The following is a 14,753-nucleotide window of genomic DNA, read 5'->3' on the forward strand; positions in this document are numbered from 1 at the left end:
GGGCAACCCAAGACGGCGCTGGGTTCAAGGTAAAACGAACTCAAATGACCCATTGCTGTCCTTGACAAAGGCCTTAGTATGAACTGACAACTGTCTGTGGTCGATTGTTTACTCTCACGCTCGATAGTTATTTCAAGCCCACTTCTCATGCCGAACCAGACAGTCTCCCTGATTACGAGTCGGCGCAATATCCAGAAGCGGGAGCCAATTTCCAATTTACCAGCCTGGAAAAGGGCCCCGCGAGTTTCGATGGGACGAATCGACAGAGTAATTCAATGACAGGCTTTGCCACTTTTTAGAGGAGAGAATCTATATTTTCCTGGATAATGTCTACCAATCCACAGTCTACAAAAACTCCAAAATGGTCCGTCGGCTCCTTTCTGCAGCAAGCGGTCGCCGGTGTCGAGTCGCGTTTGGATACTATACTGGCGGAAAATGACGACCATATGCCTCCTGCAGATGAAAATAAGAAAGAGAGTACTACAGAGCAACCCAATGTGTTCACCGGGAAACTTTCCGCAAAAAGTGCCTCAGCTAGTAAGTCAGCGGCTTCTTCTTCTTCTTTTTTTTCTTTTGTCCCAGCATTCCAGTAGCTTACGGTCGTAGCTATTTCAAGAAGCTCCTCTTCTGCTCGGAAGAATGACCGTCTCCAAGAGAGGCTTGCCCGTGCGATGGTGAAGCAAAGCGGATCATCCTCAAACGTCGCCAGCAATCACTCTTCGCCAGGCGTACCTTCCCAGGCTCCCAGCCCACGTCCTTCTACAGAGATTAGGGCGAGTGTAGAAAGCCCAAGAAGCAATCTGGAAATTTTGACAAGGGCCGACGGTGTATCTACTCTACTCTCGAGCCCTGATGTTGGCAACTCGTCTCGCAGAACATCGGAGGACATACCCGCAGGCTCAGGGAAAGTGTCTGGATCCGAGCCGCGACAATCCATAAGTTCCGATAGAGGTACGACTTTGTTGGATTCAAGTCAGGATGGGTATCATAAAAGACTTATCCCGACAATTGGGGTTTCTGCGCCGCCCAATGAAGAAGAGACAGCGACTGAAGGGGCCTCATCTCGATTACAGGCTGAACATGACACCGCTGAAGTCCAGTGGCAGGAAGAGATGCACGGTTACATCGAAAAAATTGACGCTTTACAAGCTAAACTAAAGTACTTGGCCAAGGAGGCGGCCGAATCGGCGAAAAACGCGGCTGCCACTGCAACTCCGGGAAGTTTAGAGAAGAAGTTGTTTGAGAAGGACGAGCGTATAGCTGTCTTGATGGAAGAAGGGCAAAAGCTGTCAAAAACGGAACTGGAGCACCGCGCGACCATCAAGAAGCTCCGGCAGTATATTGCAGAAAGCACAAAGTCGCAGACAGACGCCAAAAGGCGAATAGAAAACATAGAGAAAGACCTTTCAAAGGCAGAGGATAGAGCTCAACGCTTTGAACAAGCAGAGAAACGGGCTTTGTCGAAATTGAATGCTCAGGCGAAAACCGAGAAAGACCTGGGGAACGTTACTACGGAACGAGATAACTTGAGAGCAGAAGTGGCGGATCTAAATTCCCGGCTGAACAAAGCAGTCGCCAGAGCCGAAGCAGCTGAGCGAAGAGCGCAAATGGGCTCATCGGAAGCTAAAAGCCGACGGGTGGCAGAACTCAAGGATGACCTTGCTAGCGCCAAAATTGAGCGCGAAATAAGCGAAGAGAAATTGCGGAGAGAGATTCGAGATCTAAAAGAAATTCTTGAAAGGGAAAGAGAGCGTAGCCGAGTACAAGAGATGGAGCTTCGGGGAGAATTATCGGTGTTGGAAGGTAAAATGGAAACTTTGCGGGCTAGGGCAGAGGAGGTATCCTCCAGTGCCACGGGCGACGCTCAAGCAAAGCTTCTGCGGCAAATCGAACGACTACAAACGCAGTACGCAGTTGCGAGAGAAAACTGGAATGGCATTGAGAGCTCGCTGGTATCTCGTTTGGCAAATGTTGAAAAAGAAAGGGACGAATTCGCACGAAGGGAAGGTGACTTGCGACGGAAGGTCAGAGAAGCGGTAAGCTGTGCTACGTGGAGCGAAAGTGAGAGAAAAATTGCTAATATTAACGATGGTGCAGAACCTGAAATCTAAGCGTATTGAAAGCGAAGTCGAGAACTCCCACGAAGCTTTCCAGGAAATGGAAAGAGACCTAGAAGAAAGTAGACGAGAAGTAAAGAAGTTATCACAAAAGCTCCTTAAGGCAGAGGCCGACATTTTTGAAGCGAAGCAAACATTTGAAACTGAAAGAGAGCGCCAGGATGCTGCATGGTCTCAACGCCTCGAAGAGGAGAAGTCGAAATGGCATGAGCAGCTATCATCCTCGCCGCCATACCTTCACCCACATAGCGAATCACCTATGACAGCAAACCGGAAGTCTGAAACTCTTGCAACCATGCCTGACCGGCCTTCAAGCCGCCGATCGCCAGTGCTCCCCCTTTTCCCTCCTGGACTAAATACCCCACCCAGACAAAGTTCATATTCATCACTAAATTCAAGTCTCGGCCTTCGGCATCTCCCCCATGACAATTCCTCGGCGTCCTTGGAGATTTCTTCCGTGCAGGTGTTAGAGCCAGAGGAGTATTTCACAGGAGCTATAAGCCCTGTAACCGCATCAGCTCCGGAAACCCATCAGTCCAAGGGGATAAATGATATAGTCTCTGCTTCTACGGTTGCTGCTGGTCCCTCGGTTCAACTTGTTGAAAGGATGAGTGCTACGGTCCGCCGTTTGGAAAATGAACGAGCCGCATTTAAGGATGAGCTAGTTTGCATAACAAATCAAAGAGATGAAGCCAGACAGGAAGTCGTTGCATTGATGAAAGAAGTGGAAGAAAAAAGAACTTGCGATAAGCGAATACAAGATTTAGAGGCAGCCGTTAGGGACTTAGATGAAAGATACCAGACTACACTCGAAATGCTTGGTGAGAAGAGCGAGCTTGTCGAGGAACAGAAGGCGGATATCCAAGATTTAAAGAAGATATACCGGGAGCTTGTGGAGAGTACAATGAAATGACCACCAGTATATATATTCGACAAATTCAACCCAAGACCCAACTCTATGGGCAATATTATTGTATTTTCTGTTCCATGAGGGGTTTGCTGATCATTTGAAGGTATTAAAACAAAATTAGAGGCATTACATTCATCATGGCAACTCAATTCCTTCCCGCTCAGCGGCTTGTATGATATACTTCCGAACCTAGAGTGATAGGAATAAATGAGGGATAAATTCTGCGAGTTTAAGTATATTTATGCGTACCTTGATATCAGGAGCCAAATCAATGGCCAACCTCCCTTCATTGTCCCTTTTGTCTACTTCCGCACCGGCGCGCAAGAGTACTAATGCGGCCTCCCCATGACCTTCTGAAATTGCGTGATGCAATGCAGTTAACCCATCCACATCCGTAGCATTCAGTGGACTTCTCCCTTCTCGCAATAAGATATTGAGTATTGGAACTGAGCCGATTGCCGCGGCACGGTGGAGAGCAAGTTGGCCTCGATTATCGCGGACTCTGGCACTGCATTCATTAGAGATGAGAGTACGAACAATGTCCGTGTTGCTCTTGGAGGCTGCAAAATGAATTGCGTTCTATGTAAACAATTTAGTATTCAAAGCAGAAACGATGAGGATTAGACGCTCTGGTGGCACGGTAGGGCGAGATACCTGGCCTGTGGCGCTTTTTAGATTGACGTCTGCACCCTTTTGTAGAAGGAGCTCTATCATGGGCCGGCCTTCATTGTCCTTCAGACTAGCCGCGATCATGAGAGGGGTCCATCCCGAAGAGTCCTAAATCGCCGACAACTGAGATTAGTTTTTGGCCATGACATATGCATAGTATTCTAAATTCCAACGGGAATATATAAGCTCCACGAACGGTAACGTCTGGATCAAATTTTTTCTGAGAAGCTAACAGTCGAGCTATGGGCAATTGATTGTAAGCTGCAGCCCAGTGAATGGGCAAGCGGTCATCGCCATCTCTCAGGACAGCAAGCTTTGGATTGGCCTGAACGACGAAGTATATTAACAATACAGGCCTAGCAAATAGTTTGCATTTGATATCCAAGAGCTCCGGTGCTACCTACGTTGAGCAGAGACTCAACTTCAGAAGCTAATAGTTTGGCTGGTCAGAGTGATTGAACTTGCGGAGAGGAGAGAGGGAACTATATACTCTTCCCTTCACGAGTAGCCTCGTGTATAGCAAATTTGGCATGATAATCAGGATCCATTAGTTGGGCAATTAATTCCGCAAGTAGTAAATTAAAGAGTCATCAACTTCCAGTCTCGTCATGTCAGCCATACGAAATGCCCGCGGAGACGGGTATCAGGCGACTTCGAGTTGGCTATGAGAGCTTGGTTCTGTCTTGGCGTTGAAAGACCGGCCGTCGGGCCGTCTTGACAGGACTTTGAGCTTGCAGTTTTATCTTCCTCCAGTCTTCTCGCCATTCGGAACATTTGAGAAGTACATATTGCAGATGAGCCAGGAGAAGGCATAAAATTCAAAGCTTTTGTTTATTCTTTCCACCAATTCGGATTTTCTCCGCGCCAACGCGTTTTGCGCGGAGCAATTCTCAATAGTCAAATATCACAGAGGGCGGATTGCGCTTTGCGACCATGGACGTTGCCCAGAGCTCACCAACCTCCGATCAAGCTGTTCGAACCTCCGTAAAGCGAACATTAGACCTTTTCGGTTCTGATTACCTCCTATCTAATTCATCGACCTCCACCAGCGGTGATTCTATTGGCGTGTCATACCGTCGAAAAGCAGAGTACAGCGATTTACAGACACTTCCTCCATCGTTAGCGGAGAAGCAAGCAAAGGCGTCGGCCGCCGGTCGAGCAAAGCGCCCAAAAAACAGAGCGGAAGGAGATACAGCGACCTCGACGGCACTAGTGAAAAGTTCGTCCTCAAGCGGGGTCCAAAATAATGCAGACGGAGCTCCTACAAGCCTGGTGCGACGGCCAGCAGTGTCTCAACAACCTAAACCGGAATGGCATGCTCCATGGAAACTGATGCGCGTGATATCCGGGCATCTTGGATGGGTTCGAAGTTTAGCCGTGGAGCCGAATAATGAGTGGTTTGCCAGCGGCGCCGGAGACAGAACGATTAAAATTTGGGATTTGGCTACAGGTGCTCTCCGACTCACTTTGACGGGTCATATTTCCACCGTTAGAGGCCTGGCAGTGTCTCCACGACATCCCTACCTATTTTCATGCGGCGAAGATAAGATGGTGAAATGCTGGGACCTAGAAACGAACAAAGTTATTCGCCATTATCATGGCCATCTAAGTGGCGTATATACTCTCTCTTTACACCCTACCTTGGACGTGCTAGTTACAGGTGGCAGAGATGGTGTTGCCCGAGTATGGGATATGCGAACTCGGAGCAATATCCATGTCCTCAGCGGCCACAAGGGGACTGTCTCGGAAGTGAAGTGTCAAGAGGCAGATCCACAGGTTATATCCGCTTCCCTGGACGCCACTGTCCGGTTGTGGGATCTTGCTGCAGGCAAAACAATGGGCGTTTTGACTCACCACAAGAAAGGTGTCCGGGCTTTAGCTATCCATCCAAAAGAGTTCACCTTTGCAAGCGCTAGTGCGGGAAGTATCAAACAATGGAAATGTCCAGAGGGTGCGTTTATGCAGAATTTTGAAGGCCACAATGCCATTATCAATACTCTCTCCGTCAACGAGGACAACGTTCTATTTTCCGGTGGTGATAATGGGTCAATTTCTTTCTGGGATTGGAAATCAGGACATCGTTTTCAAACATTAGAGACTACGGCACAACCAGGCTCCTTGGAGGCTGAAGCTGGAGTCATGTCTTCGACGTTTGATCGTACAGGCTTGAGATTGATATGTGGCGAGGCTGATAAGACGATCAAGGTGTGGAAGCCTGATGATGAAGCTACCCCTGAAACGCACCCACTGGATTGGAAACCTACGCTAGGAAGACAGCGGTATTAATTGGAGAGCTATTTGCTGCAAATGGTCCGCCTTGGTGTATTCTTGCATTTCATGGCGTTTATCCTGTTCTTAAATTTGCTTGAATGCTTGTAATTGGGCCTGGGAGAACTTCAGTTGGTTACAAAATTATATCTAGATCTGTATCTGTTCCTCATTACATGACCAGGCGTTCACGGTCGGCCACATGACGGCGTGCCCGTGTATACATAATCATACCATGCCTCTAACATTCATATCCGATTCCTAACATCTTTGCTTCGGCATCATCCCTAAATGCCGCCTTGACGTCCTCGGGTGCGATCCTCAACCGCACCTTTCCACTTCGGTTTCCTTTACCCAACGCATAACCCATTCCATACCCATTTTTAATCCCTAATTCCCCCTCCAATGCTAAAATCCCCGTATTCATTAACTCAACCGCTGCAAATCCCATCGCATGAACGCGCGACTGGGATAATATATATTCTTTTAATACCGCACTAGCCGCACCGGTCACTGCTATTGCACCATCAGATATGCGTTTTGTTTCATCAAGGATATCACCAAGAGCCGATTCGGTAATTCCCGTGCGTCGGACACGTGCGAGGAGGCCGGAAAGAAAGACTTTGGCCGCGAGAGGGAGGCAGCGGAGAGATTGTTGGAGAGGAGTGGATGTCGCTTCCTGGATGGCTTGCTTGATTGTTGCAATTGTGACGCGAGGTAAAGTGACTGGCTGCTGAGCTGATTTAGGCTCATTGTTTTGTGGCTTTAAAAGAGGCTCCTTGATATTGTTTCGGCCGCGACGGCCGCTAGTCTTGCTTGGTGTGGGTGGCAGATCTCCATCTGCATCTAAAGAATGACTGTTGTTCTTCATTTGGAGAGCTTCGCTAGCTTGTTCTGCAATCTCTACTGCACGCCGACAAATGTCGAGTGCGCGACGTGCATCTCCACTAACAGCTGCAACCTTCCGGCTAGCGAATTGTATCGCATCAGAATCCACAATATTTCCCGGAACGTTTTCGAGACGTGAGCCTATAATCTCCATTAACTCCTGATGTTTATATCCCGAAAATGTAATCCGAGTCAAGCCAAGACGACTCGATATTTTGTTGCTGAGAGTTCTTTCTGGGAGGTCCATGGTATTCGCTACGGCTAGAACCACGAGGTGGGAATGTCGTAGAGCCGGCCAGTTAAAGAAATTGTACATGACAGACTGATTTTTTGTAACAAGCTGATCCAGCTCATCCATCAGGACAACACAGGGTACCCGACGCGGGGATGGCCGGGAAAACTCCCGTTCAAGAAGGCCAAGGGCATGAGAGGGTGATACACGATCCCCTTTGAGAGCCTCCCATAGTAGGGAGTAAGACTGGTGCGGATCTGTGACCTTCATCCCGTTTATTTCAACAAAAATGAAATCATCCATCTCTTCGGACATCACTGCTGCATTTAGATGTGCGATGACGTCCCGAACTGTCGCAGTTTTCCCGGTTCCAGGAGGCCCAGAGATATAGATACAAGTTCCAGTACCTTCGGTAATAGCAACACGAAGGCTATCATATACAGTGCAGAACTCTGCATCTCGACAGGGAAGGGAATCAGGAACGGTGGAAACATGGAGAAGATTTCGGGCTTGCCTGTAAGGGGTGGAGAAATATGATGGCGAGAGAATACGTGTTCCAAGGGGCGTGAATTCAAGGGGCTTTTTCACTAAGATCCTGTAATCGCAGTTATTAATCCAGCTCTGTCAAAATTGTTTAGGGGAGCGTTGAAATATTGGCATACCTTTTTTGGGTAGGGGTCATGAGAACCTTTTTGCGTTCTGAGTGGGGAGTCCCTACTACGGATGTGGTTTTCTGCTTTTTTCTTGGTGTTGTTGGAGTGGCAGCCTTTGCCTATAGCCATATCAATCAACATCCATTTGAATCGTCTCCAATTAAATTGTATCTATGACTTACTTCATGGTCGTCCGCTTTTCGCTTTCGTGACCGCTTTAAACCAGCCTTGATAATCTCGATGAGCTCAAAAATGCCGTCCTCGCTCTCTCTATAAATGTCCTCCCAGATAAACTCTTCCGTATATCTTCCTTGAAGCTGATTGACGCCTCTCCGACAAATGATACACTTGTTATATTCGGCCAAAGCAGACCGGCCCTTTGGGGGTTTACCGTCTGGATATTTGGCATAAAACGCATGCTTAGAAAGCACCTTCGCTTTCCCATTGATCGAAGTTAAGGGGTTTACGTTAAAATCAACGGTGATATACTGTTCATTTGGAAGAGCATCGGATCTCTTCTTCTTTCTCGTAGATAGAAACTCATCTGGCGATGCAAACCACATGATATTTGCAGCTTTCAGTGGACATGTCTGGTCGATGGAGCGTCCATTTTCCTCTGCTTCTTCCTCAAGGAACTCACAGATAATTCCGGCCCAATCCTTGCCCGCTTCGGGGGATTTGAGAAGAACGGTTTGACCCAATCTGCATTCGAAAGAGCCCATTCGCGCTCCTATGATCTTTCTCGGAGCCTGGGCAGGTGTTGAGTTTGACTGTTTGCCTTTCTTCTTTCTCGTCGCATCCTCCTGATGCTGCTCCAAGCCACTAACCGGGAAACTGCAGTCATAAATCCATTCCCAGGGAAGATCTTCACATCCAAGCTCGTCATCAGAATCCTCATGATGAATGCCTCCTTTTGTGAGCCACAGCTTGGCCAATTCCTGCGCTTTCTGTTGAGGGTCCTTTGGTGGCATGGTGTTGAATTGTGGAAACGAATATCACAAGAGCATAATCATCATCGTTCAATCCATCAAACGCATTTTCGTTCAATTCGGTCGAGAAAAGCAAAGTCTCAGTTACGCGAAACCTCGACGCGTCGAGAACGCGAGGTTGAGTTTCCAGTATTTCGATTAATCTGTTTGCAGTTTAGCGTGGATTAATGATCCGCTAGTCCTATTAAGGGCTAGTTCATAGAATGCATGCTTGAGCTTGCGAGAAAAACAAAGGCCCGCTAGAGCACATCCTTGCTCAGTGCGCAAACGACCACGAAAGAACGGCGGTGGTGTGCTGTTCCTGGAGGAGTCCGGTCGCCGCCTACGACTTCAACAACTATAGTGCTTATCACTTTAATCCAGCTGAGCATTAACCGATTGCGGTCCCTTATGACATTGATCTTGTCACACGGCGATTGACTCCGGTCAGCCTCTCCGCCGCCTTCTGATAGTGACACTCACAGGCAGCCCTCCACCGATTAATCCGTCTTTGTCCCCAATCCCCTGGCTACTATTTTCTCTCAATCTTCATCAGCATGTCTTTATTTGGCGCTCAGAAACCTAGTCCGTTTGGGTCTGGTTTAACAACAGGCCAATCCCAGCAGGGTGGAGGCCTTTTTGGCGGCTCACAACAACAGCAGCAGCAAAGCACCTCGCCGTTTGGAACATTGGGAGTGCAGTCAAAACCCGGCGGCCTGTTTGGTGGTGTAGGCCAGCAACAAAGCAGCAGTCCTTTTTCTGCATTTGGTTCCGGCACGCAGCAGCCCCAACAACAAGCTGGCGGTCTCTTCTCTGGGCTCGGAAGTTCAACCCAGCAACAGCCCCAGCAGCAAACGCAGCAAACTGGCAGTCTTTTTACTGGCCTAGGCAGTTCTACCCAGCAACAACCACAACAACAAACCGGTGGTCTTTTTGGCGTTGTAGGCTCCCAACCTCAACAGCAACCATCGCAGGGTGGAGGTGGCCTCTTCTCTGCCTTTGGCTCGACTTCTCAACAACCGCCACAACAGGCTGGTAGCCTATTTTTAGGTCTTGGTCAGAAGCAACCGCCCTTTGGGTCAACACTTGGTGGCGTTGGGCAACCGCAAGCACAATCTCAATTGGGTCAGACGCTAGGACAATCTCAGGCTCCTGGTTCGACCATATGGACACCCGGCCAAGGGATGACTGGTGGTAAGTTATACGTCATTTCCGGAAGTTGACACCAATGCTAAGAGCCACCCAAGTCCATCGAACTGTTCCGATGCAAATGATGATCGTCAAAGATAAATGGGACCCAATACACCGAGCCTCTCCATTTCGTTCTTACCTGTACAATTATGCGAGTGACGAGACTGCGCCGTTCTTCCAACCAGGTCCAATCGATGATGAGAATAAATGGGAAGACGCTCTGCGGAAGCGTCCTGGGCCCGCGTACGTCCCAGTTCTCGTAAGGGGCTTTTGGGAACTTGGGAAACGTGCCCAGCGACAACGAGACTTTTTGACCATGATACAAACAAGGCTACATGAAATCAACAATGCCCTTACCGAACTACTATCCCGTCATGACCTTACGATTTCAGTCAGGATCGCTGCATGTAGGAGGAAACATCAAGTGTTGAGCCAAAGATGTCTCGCGTTGGCCTCAAAAACACAGTTGCTTAGGAATCGTGGATATGCCATGGATGAAGCGGAAGAAGAGCTGTCAAAGAAACTGCTCCAGCTTGAACGCTCTATGTTTGATCCAACTCTAAATGGGAGATCAGAAGAAATTTGGGCGAGGATGCTTGCAATCAGAGAAAATACAAAACGTCTACAAATGGAGATTGAACGAACAGGCAAGGGAGCGGCACAACAAGAAGATGACACTTTGAGCGATGCGCAGCTGAAGGCGGCCAAAAAGGTATGACATTGCTTCGCAGGCATTTACCTTGTCAAGTCTATCTTGCTAACCGTGTATAGATTTTGGATGATTATGCGTCACAAATACAACACCTAAATAAAGAACTTGCCGCGATTCAGAAAGATTACGAGGACCTGGAGAAATCTAGCATATCTTAAAGAGATATCCACTCTAACGTTTCCGTCAGTCTTGACGTTTTCTTCTCTTCACCTGGACTGTTTACGGATTTAATTTGTAACTCTTTGACCGTGGCGTTGGTGAGAGCGTGAGCGGCTATCGGGTTTATATTTTTTGGGATTTCCCGCCTAGAATCAAAAGCAAGATATTCCAGTACTGCTGGCCAGCTATTTATTGTACATGTGTAATGATGAGACCTGATACACCGAGTTTGCCTTCCCTTAACCAAATCAAATAAAGATCTAAAGTCAAATAGGCTTATCCTATCCTCGAACAATCAAACCGTAATGCATAAGCATGGAGGTTAATGTGCCTGTGCCTAAACGTGCTCCCTGAGATAGTAATGGTATGTATAAAGAGGTTTCGGGAGTGGGCGGTATGCTTCGTAGCTCATAGCTGGCGGTAAATTAAAACAATTTACGGACCAAATCAATGGCGAAAGGAGCTAGGAAAGAACGATAGCAGATCAGCAGCAGCCCTCATGATGAAGTGCAAAAATTTTTAACATACAGAGATATAAAAGGATGCTTCCGGCAACAACCATGTTGACAGTTTGGCGGGCTTCAACTTCCCCGGCCTGCAAGAATAATTGTCAGTCCTGGAAAGTTGCATGCCTCTTTGGTATTGCGATGTTCTGAAGGACCTCACGAGCGAACAAAGTGCTGGCTGACCTTGATCTCTTCCTTGGAGAGCTGCTCTTGACCTTGGCCAATATTAGCAAGTTGCTCCTCTATACTTTGGACAATGTTCCGAAAGTGATTTGAAGGCTTACCTGGCATAAACATCTTGTTAAGATCAGAATTGGGATGCACTCAATGAATAAAGAGATTGCCAAAATATTTTTAAGTAAGATGTATAATCAGGGTCCGGAGAAGTCGTTGTTTAAGGCCGATGTTGCTGCTGTCATCATAACTTTTTCAGAGGCCCAAAATTTAAAGTTTTGATGCAAACACCAACCAATTCGGTCAAAGAGGAAGCAGATGAAGGTCGCCTTCGAGAACCTCACTGTAGCATCACATTCAGTTCCAGTGGGTTTTCTGTTCAGTCTCCAATTTATATTCGCTTTTCTTCCCCCTCTTATTCCTTTGCTCTTCATTTTAAACAACAATACCCTTTCTTAACGCTACCACAACAGCTTTCCCGTTTCACCTGTCCTGTTATCACACTCACCTCCCCGGAGCTTTCTTCATATTGGTTTCTAAGCGAGCCTATTATCAAAATGTCGGCCTCGCCAGAGCCTCGAACTGATTCCCCACCAGTCGATTCCACTATTGACAACGAAGAAACCGTGGCGAACGACCCGGTCCCCACAGATCCTCTTGCCGCCGCGGATTTATCTGATGATGAATCCGTTCTCTCTGATGTTGATGAAGCGCAGTTTGAAGGTTTTGACCCGGCGAACGTCGCCATCGATGATCGTCCAGCTCTCGCGATCGATGAGGAGAATCTCAAGTTAATCGGTCGCCATAAGCGCAGAAGAACCGAAGAGGAGGACGAGGCGCAGCGCAAGAAGAAAAAGAAGGAATCCAAGCGTGAGAAGAAGAGTCGTAGGAAGCAACGGGATAGCGATGATGGATTCAGCGAAGGCGAAACGGTGGAAGGCAGACGGTCAAGGAAGCGCAAAGAAGGCAGGGAGAGAAGCAGCAAGGTCGTCGATGAAGTGAATGAGGAGGAGTTGGACCCAGCTACACGTATGATCTATTACGGCTACTCGATTTATCGCATTTGTGACTAATTTGTGGTTTCAGGACGTCGTCGTGCCTTGGATCGGATGATGGACGAGGCGTTGAAAAAGCCTACTAAACGACGTGTGAGAAAAGCAGATGGAATCGTATGTGATTGTTTTATCTACATCTACGGACGTCATGCTTATGAATCAACATAGGATCTTGCGGATCAAGCGGATGCAGAGATTGAGGATGTCCGTCGCAGGATGACCGATGCAGCCAGACTTGACAGCATTGCCCGCAGAGAGAACCGTCCCGCCCAGCACAAATTGAAAATGCTTCCCGAGGTAGTCTCGCTGCTAAACCGCAATCAGTATGTGAATAGCTTGGTGGATCCGGAAATCAACCTTCTCGAGGCTGTCAAGTTCTTCCTGGAGCCTTTGGACGATGGCTCGTTGCCTGCTTACGACATTCAGCGAGAGCTTTTCGCCGCGTTATCGAGACTTCCGATCACCAAAGACGCATTAATTGCCAGTGGTATTGGCAAGGTTATTGTGTTCTACACCAAAAGTAAGCGACCGCAAACCACAATCAAGCGGCAGGCAGAACGGCTTCTAGCAGAATGGACGCGCCCTATCTTGCAGAAGAGCGATGACTACTCCAAGAGAGTCTATGAAGAAGTTGACTTTGATCCACGGCATGTACCATATTTGCAATTTCCAGATGTCCTACATTTCTCGTGTTGTAAATCTAACGTTCTTGTGTTCACAGTCAACTTGCCGTTCGCCATCGACAAGTATCCGCCCAAGCCACTGCTGCCGAAGCTCGTGCCAGAGAGCTACTTCCTCCTCGTCTAGCGAGCCGTGCCCGCGCCCAAGGTGGACATACGACATATACAGTTGTGCCTCGCTCCACCATGGTGCAGGAAAGCAAATTTGCTCGCCCATTGGGTGCTAGCGGCGAGGATCGCTTCAGGCGTATGAAAGCTAGACAGATTGCAGCGACGAAAGCCTCGAAAAGATGAAATCTAAACATCATTAACCAAAATCGTGATGACCACGCTAGGCCCCGTTGGCTTTTATCACTGGATGATGACTACCTTATTTTCTTGCATGCCGGAGGACGAGGTGATTTGCGGAGTGAGTCGACAACTTATTAACTAGTAACTTCCCCTACCCCATTATTCATACTGCCTCTTTATCCGCTTTGTTGTTTTGCTTTGGTTCTGTAAAGATACGTGATATTTTCATCCCCTTGAAGCTTTTCTTGTTCTCGATGGCGTCCCGGAAGGTGGATTAGGCTAGGGAGCAAATGGCGGCGTGGATCACAGCAAAGGTAACTAGTATCAACAATAAACCCAAATTATCTATTATGAATTACTGGCGGCCCTCCAGTCTCAAGGCTACCTGCACTGGGGAGACAAAATCGAGAATGCTTGCAATTGGGCAGGGCGTTGAAGGCGTGCATTCAGTTCTACGAATGCCTCCTGGCTTCAGTGTTATCAAGCGCGCACCTTGCACTCCAATGGTACATAATATACGCCGCACGGGCGGTTCTCCTTTGCTGAGTGGCAATTATGACATATGCATATATATATATATATATATTAATCACATGGAAGTGAAAGGGTTGGGGAACCATCGGGCCTGGACTCGACACGGGGCCTAATTATCGAGTACAGAAGAGTCAGCTTGGGAAAAGACCGTAATTTGTGGCTATATGGCTCTCTAGTTTGGCCCTGGCTTTGCTCGTCACATCGCTGGATGAGGAGTGAAGCCGCATGGCTCATACGAGCGGAGGATTCCGATAGGTAACGTATAAGTGGAAATTGGGGTCTATCATAGTTGGCCTAATGACAAAATTTGCAAATCAAGGCTTAATATGGATTACTTTATTTCTGCAAAGAGGTCATTATCAGTGGACACCTATACCCAAGGTATAATGACCGGAGCTGAAACCGTGAAAGCCAATGACTAGGCCTTCACCTCTACCATTTCAAGGAAAGCGCTCGTTCTCAAGGACATGACGATAGGAGTCCGCGGTAGGTATACTCTGCAGAACATTCTGTTTAGCGATGATAATTACCCCGGTGCTGCGGAAGATCTCTGTCGGACAGAAACTCAGAGTCTCCAGCTGCAAAGAGGCATGTGTACATTAGCTGCATCGCAGCCTTCTGCACGACAACATTTTTGCAAAATAATAGTACTGTTATGAGGAGGGCTCGCGGGCAAACACCATACGCATCGAACCGTAACAGTCATGGGGAAGCAATGTGACGGCCAGCCATCTTCCCACTCTAAC

The 14,753-nt window shown here is 47.9% G+C and overlaps 7 protein-coding genes across 7 annotated transcripts; 4 read left to right on the top strand and 3 right to left on the bottom strand.

Moving 5' to 3' along the window:
* Positions 1–94: 94 nt before the first annotated feature.
* D8B26_007395 (uncharacterized protein) lies at positions 95–3,030 on the top strand (the record flags this gene model as incomplete). The annotated part of the gene is made up of 3 exons (XM_003066936.2): positions 95–537; positions 607–2,036; positions 2,098–3,030. Exons 1-3 carry the CDS (start codon positions 327–329, stop codon positions 3,028–3,030), a joined length of 2,574 nt encoding a protein of 857 aa, XP_003066982.2. The 5' UTR covers positions 95–326.
* Positions 3,031–3,162: 132 nt separating this feature from the next.
* On the bottom strand, positions 3,163–4,244 carry D8B26_007396 (uncharacterized protein; the record flags this gene model as incomplete). Its single annotated transcript, XM_066125523.1, has 6 exons — positions 3,163–3,216; positions 3,277–3,606; positions 3,682–3,804; positions 3,893–4,021; positions 4,101–4,126; positions 4,187–4,244. 6 exons carry the CDS (start codon positions 4,242–4,244, stop codon positions 3,163–3,165), a joined length of 720 nt encoding a protein of 239 aa, XP_065981606.1.
* A 385-nt stretch (positions 4,245–4,629) lies between these two features.
* Positions 4,630–5,982, top strand: PRP46 (pre-mRNA-splicing factor prp46; the record flags this gene model as incomplete). Its single annotated transcript, XM_003066938.1, has 1 exon — positions 4,630–5,982. One exon carries the CDS (start codon positions 4,630–4,632, stop codon positions 5,980–5,982), a length of 1,353 nt encoding a protein of 450 aa, XP_003066984.1.
* A 223-nt stretch (positions 5,983–6,205) lies between these two features.
* ORC1 (Origin recognition complex, subunit 1) lies at positions 6,206–8,708 on the bottom strand (the record flags this gene model as incomplete). The annotated part of the gene is made up of 3 exons (XM_003066939.2): positions 6,206–7,679; positions 7,747–7,856; positions 7,920–8,708. The coding sequence occupies 3 exons, from the start codon at positions 8,706–8,708 to the stop codon at positions 6,206–6,208; spliced, it is 2,373 nt and encodes a 790-aa protein (XP_003066985.2).
* Positions 8,709–9,008: 300 nt separating this feature from the next.
* On the top strand, positions 9,009–10,781 carry D8B26_007399 (uncharacterized protein). Its single transcript, XM_003066940.2, has 3 exons — positions 9,009–9,899; positions 9,953–10,608; positions 10,668–10,781. The coding sequence occupies exons 1-3, from the start codon at positions 9,263–9,265 to the stop codon at positions 10,764–10,766; spliced, it is 1,392 nt and encodes a 463-aa protein (XP_003066986.1). The 5' UTR covers positions 9,009–9,262; the 3' UTR covers positions 10,767–10,781.
* Positions 10,782–11,116: 335 nt separating this feature from the next.
* D8B26_007400 (uncharacterized protein) lies at positions 11,117–11,650 on the bottom strand. The gene is made up of 4 exons (XM_066125524.1): positions 11,558–11,650; positions 11,457–11,488; positions 11,296–11,362; positions 11,117–11,230 (listed from the first exon to the last, which is right to left on the bottom strand). Exons 1-4 carry the CDS (start codon positions 11,568–11,570, stop codon positions 11,193–11,195), a joined length of 150 nt encoding a protein of 49 aa, XP_065981607.1. The 5' UTR covers positions 11,571–11,650; the 3' UTR covers positions 11,117–11,192.
* Positions 11,651–11,813: 163 nt separating this feature from the next.
* IWS1 (Transcription factor iws1) lies at positions 11,814–13,663 on the top strand. Its single transcript, XM_003066941.2, has 4 exons — positions 11,814–12,476; positions 12,534–12,616; positions 12,671–13,149; positions 13,224–13,663. Exons 1-4 carry the CDS (start codon positions 12,005–12,007, stop codon positions 13,474–13,476), a joined length of 1,287 nt encoding a protein of 428 aa, XP_003066987.1. The 5' UTR covers positions 11,814–12,004; the 3' UTR covers positions 13,477–13,663.
* Positions 13,664–14,753: the final 1,090 nt, after the last annotated feature.

Source organism: Coccidioides posadasii, chromosome 4, assembly GCF_018416015.2.
Source record: "Coccidioides posadasii str. Silveira chromosome 4, complete sequence".
NCBI classification, from domain to species: domain Eukaryota; kingdom Fungi; phylum Ascomycota; class Eurotiomycetes; order Onygenales; family Onygenaceae; genus Coccidioides; species Coccidioides posadasii.

Excerpts from the sequence above, each read along its gene's own strand:
- D8B26_007399 (XM_003066940.2), top strand. The coding sequence starts at position 9,263 with ATGTCTTTATTTGGCGCTCAGAAACCTAGTCCGTTTGGGTCTGGTTTA. Across the intron at positions 9,900-9,952 it reads CGGCCAAGGGATGACTGGTG|TCCATCGAACTGTTCCGATG; the intron begins GTAAGTTATACG and ends GAGCCACCCAAG. Across the intron at positions 10,609-10,667 it reads AGCTGAAGGCGGCCAAAAAG|ATTTTGGATGATTATGCGTC; the intron begins GTATGACATTGC and ends AACCGTGTATAG.
- D8B26_007400 (XM_066125524.1), bottom strand. Across the intron at positions 11,363-11,456 it reads TCTCCAAGGAAGAGATCAAG|GCCGGGGAAGTTGAAGCCCG; the intron begins GTCAGCCAGCAC and ends TTATTCTTGCAG. Across the intron at positions 11,231-11,295 it reads AAGCATCCTTTTATATCTCT|CTCCTTTCGCCATTGATTTG; the intron begins GTATGTTAAAAA and ends GTTCTTTCCTAG.
- IWS1 (XM_003066941.2), top strand. The coding sequence starts at position 12,005 with ATGTCGGCCTCGCCAGAGCCTCGAACTGATTCCCCACCAGTCGATTCC. Across the intron at positions 12,617-12,670 it reads TGAGAAAAGCAGATGGAATC|GATCTTGCGGATCAAGCGGA; the intron begins GTATGTGATTGT and ends GAATCAACATAG. Across the intron at positions 13,150-13,223 it reads GAAGTTGACTTTGATCCACG|TCAACTTGCCGTTCGCCATC; the intron begins GCATGTACCATA and ends TTGTGTTCACAG.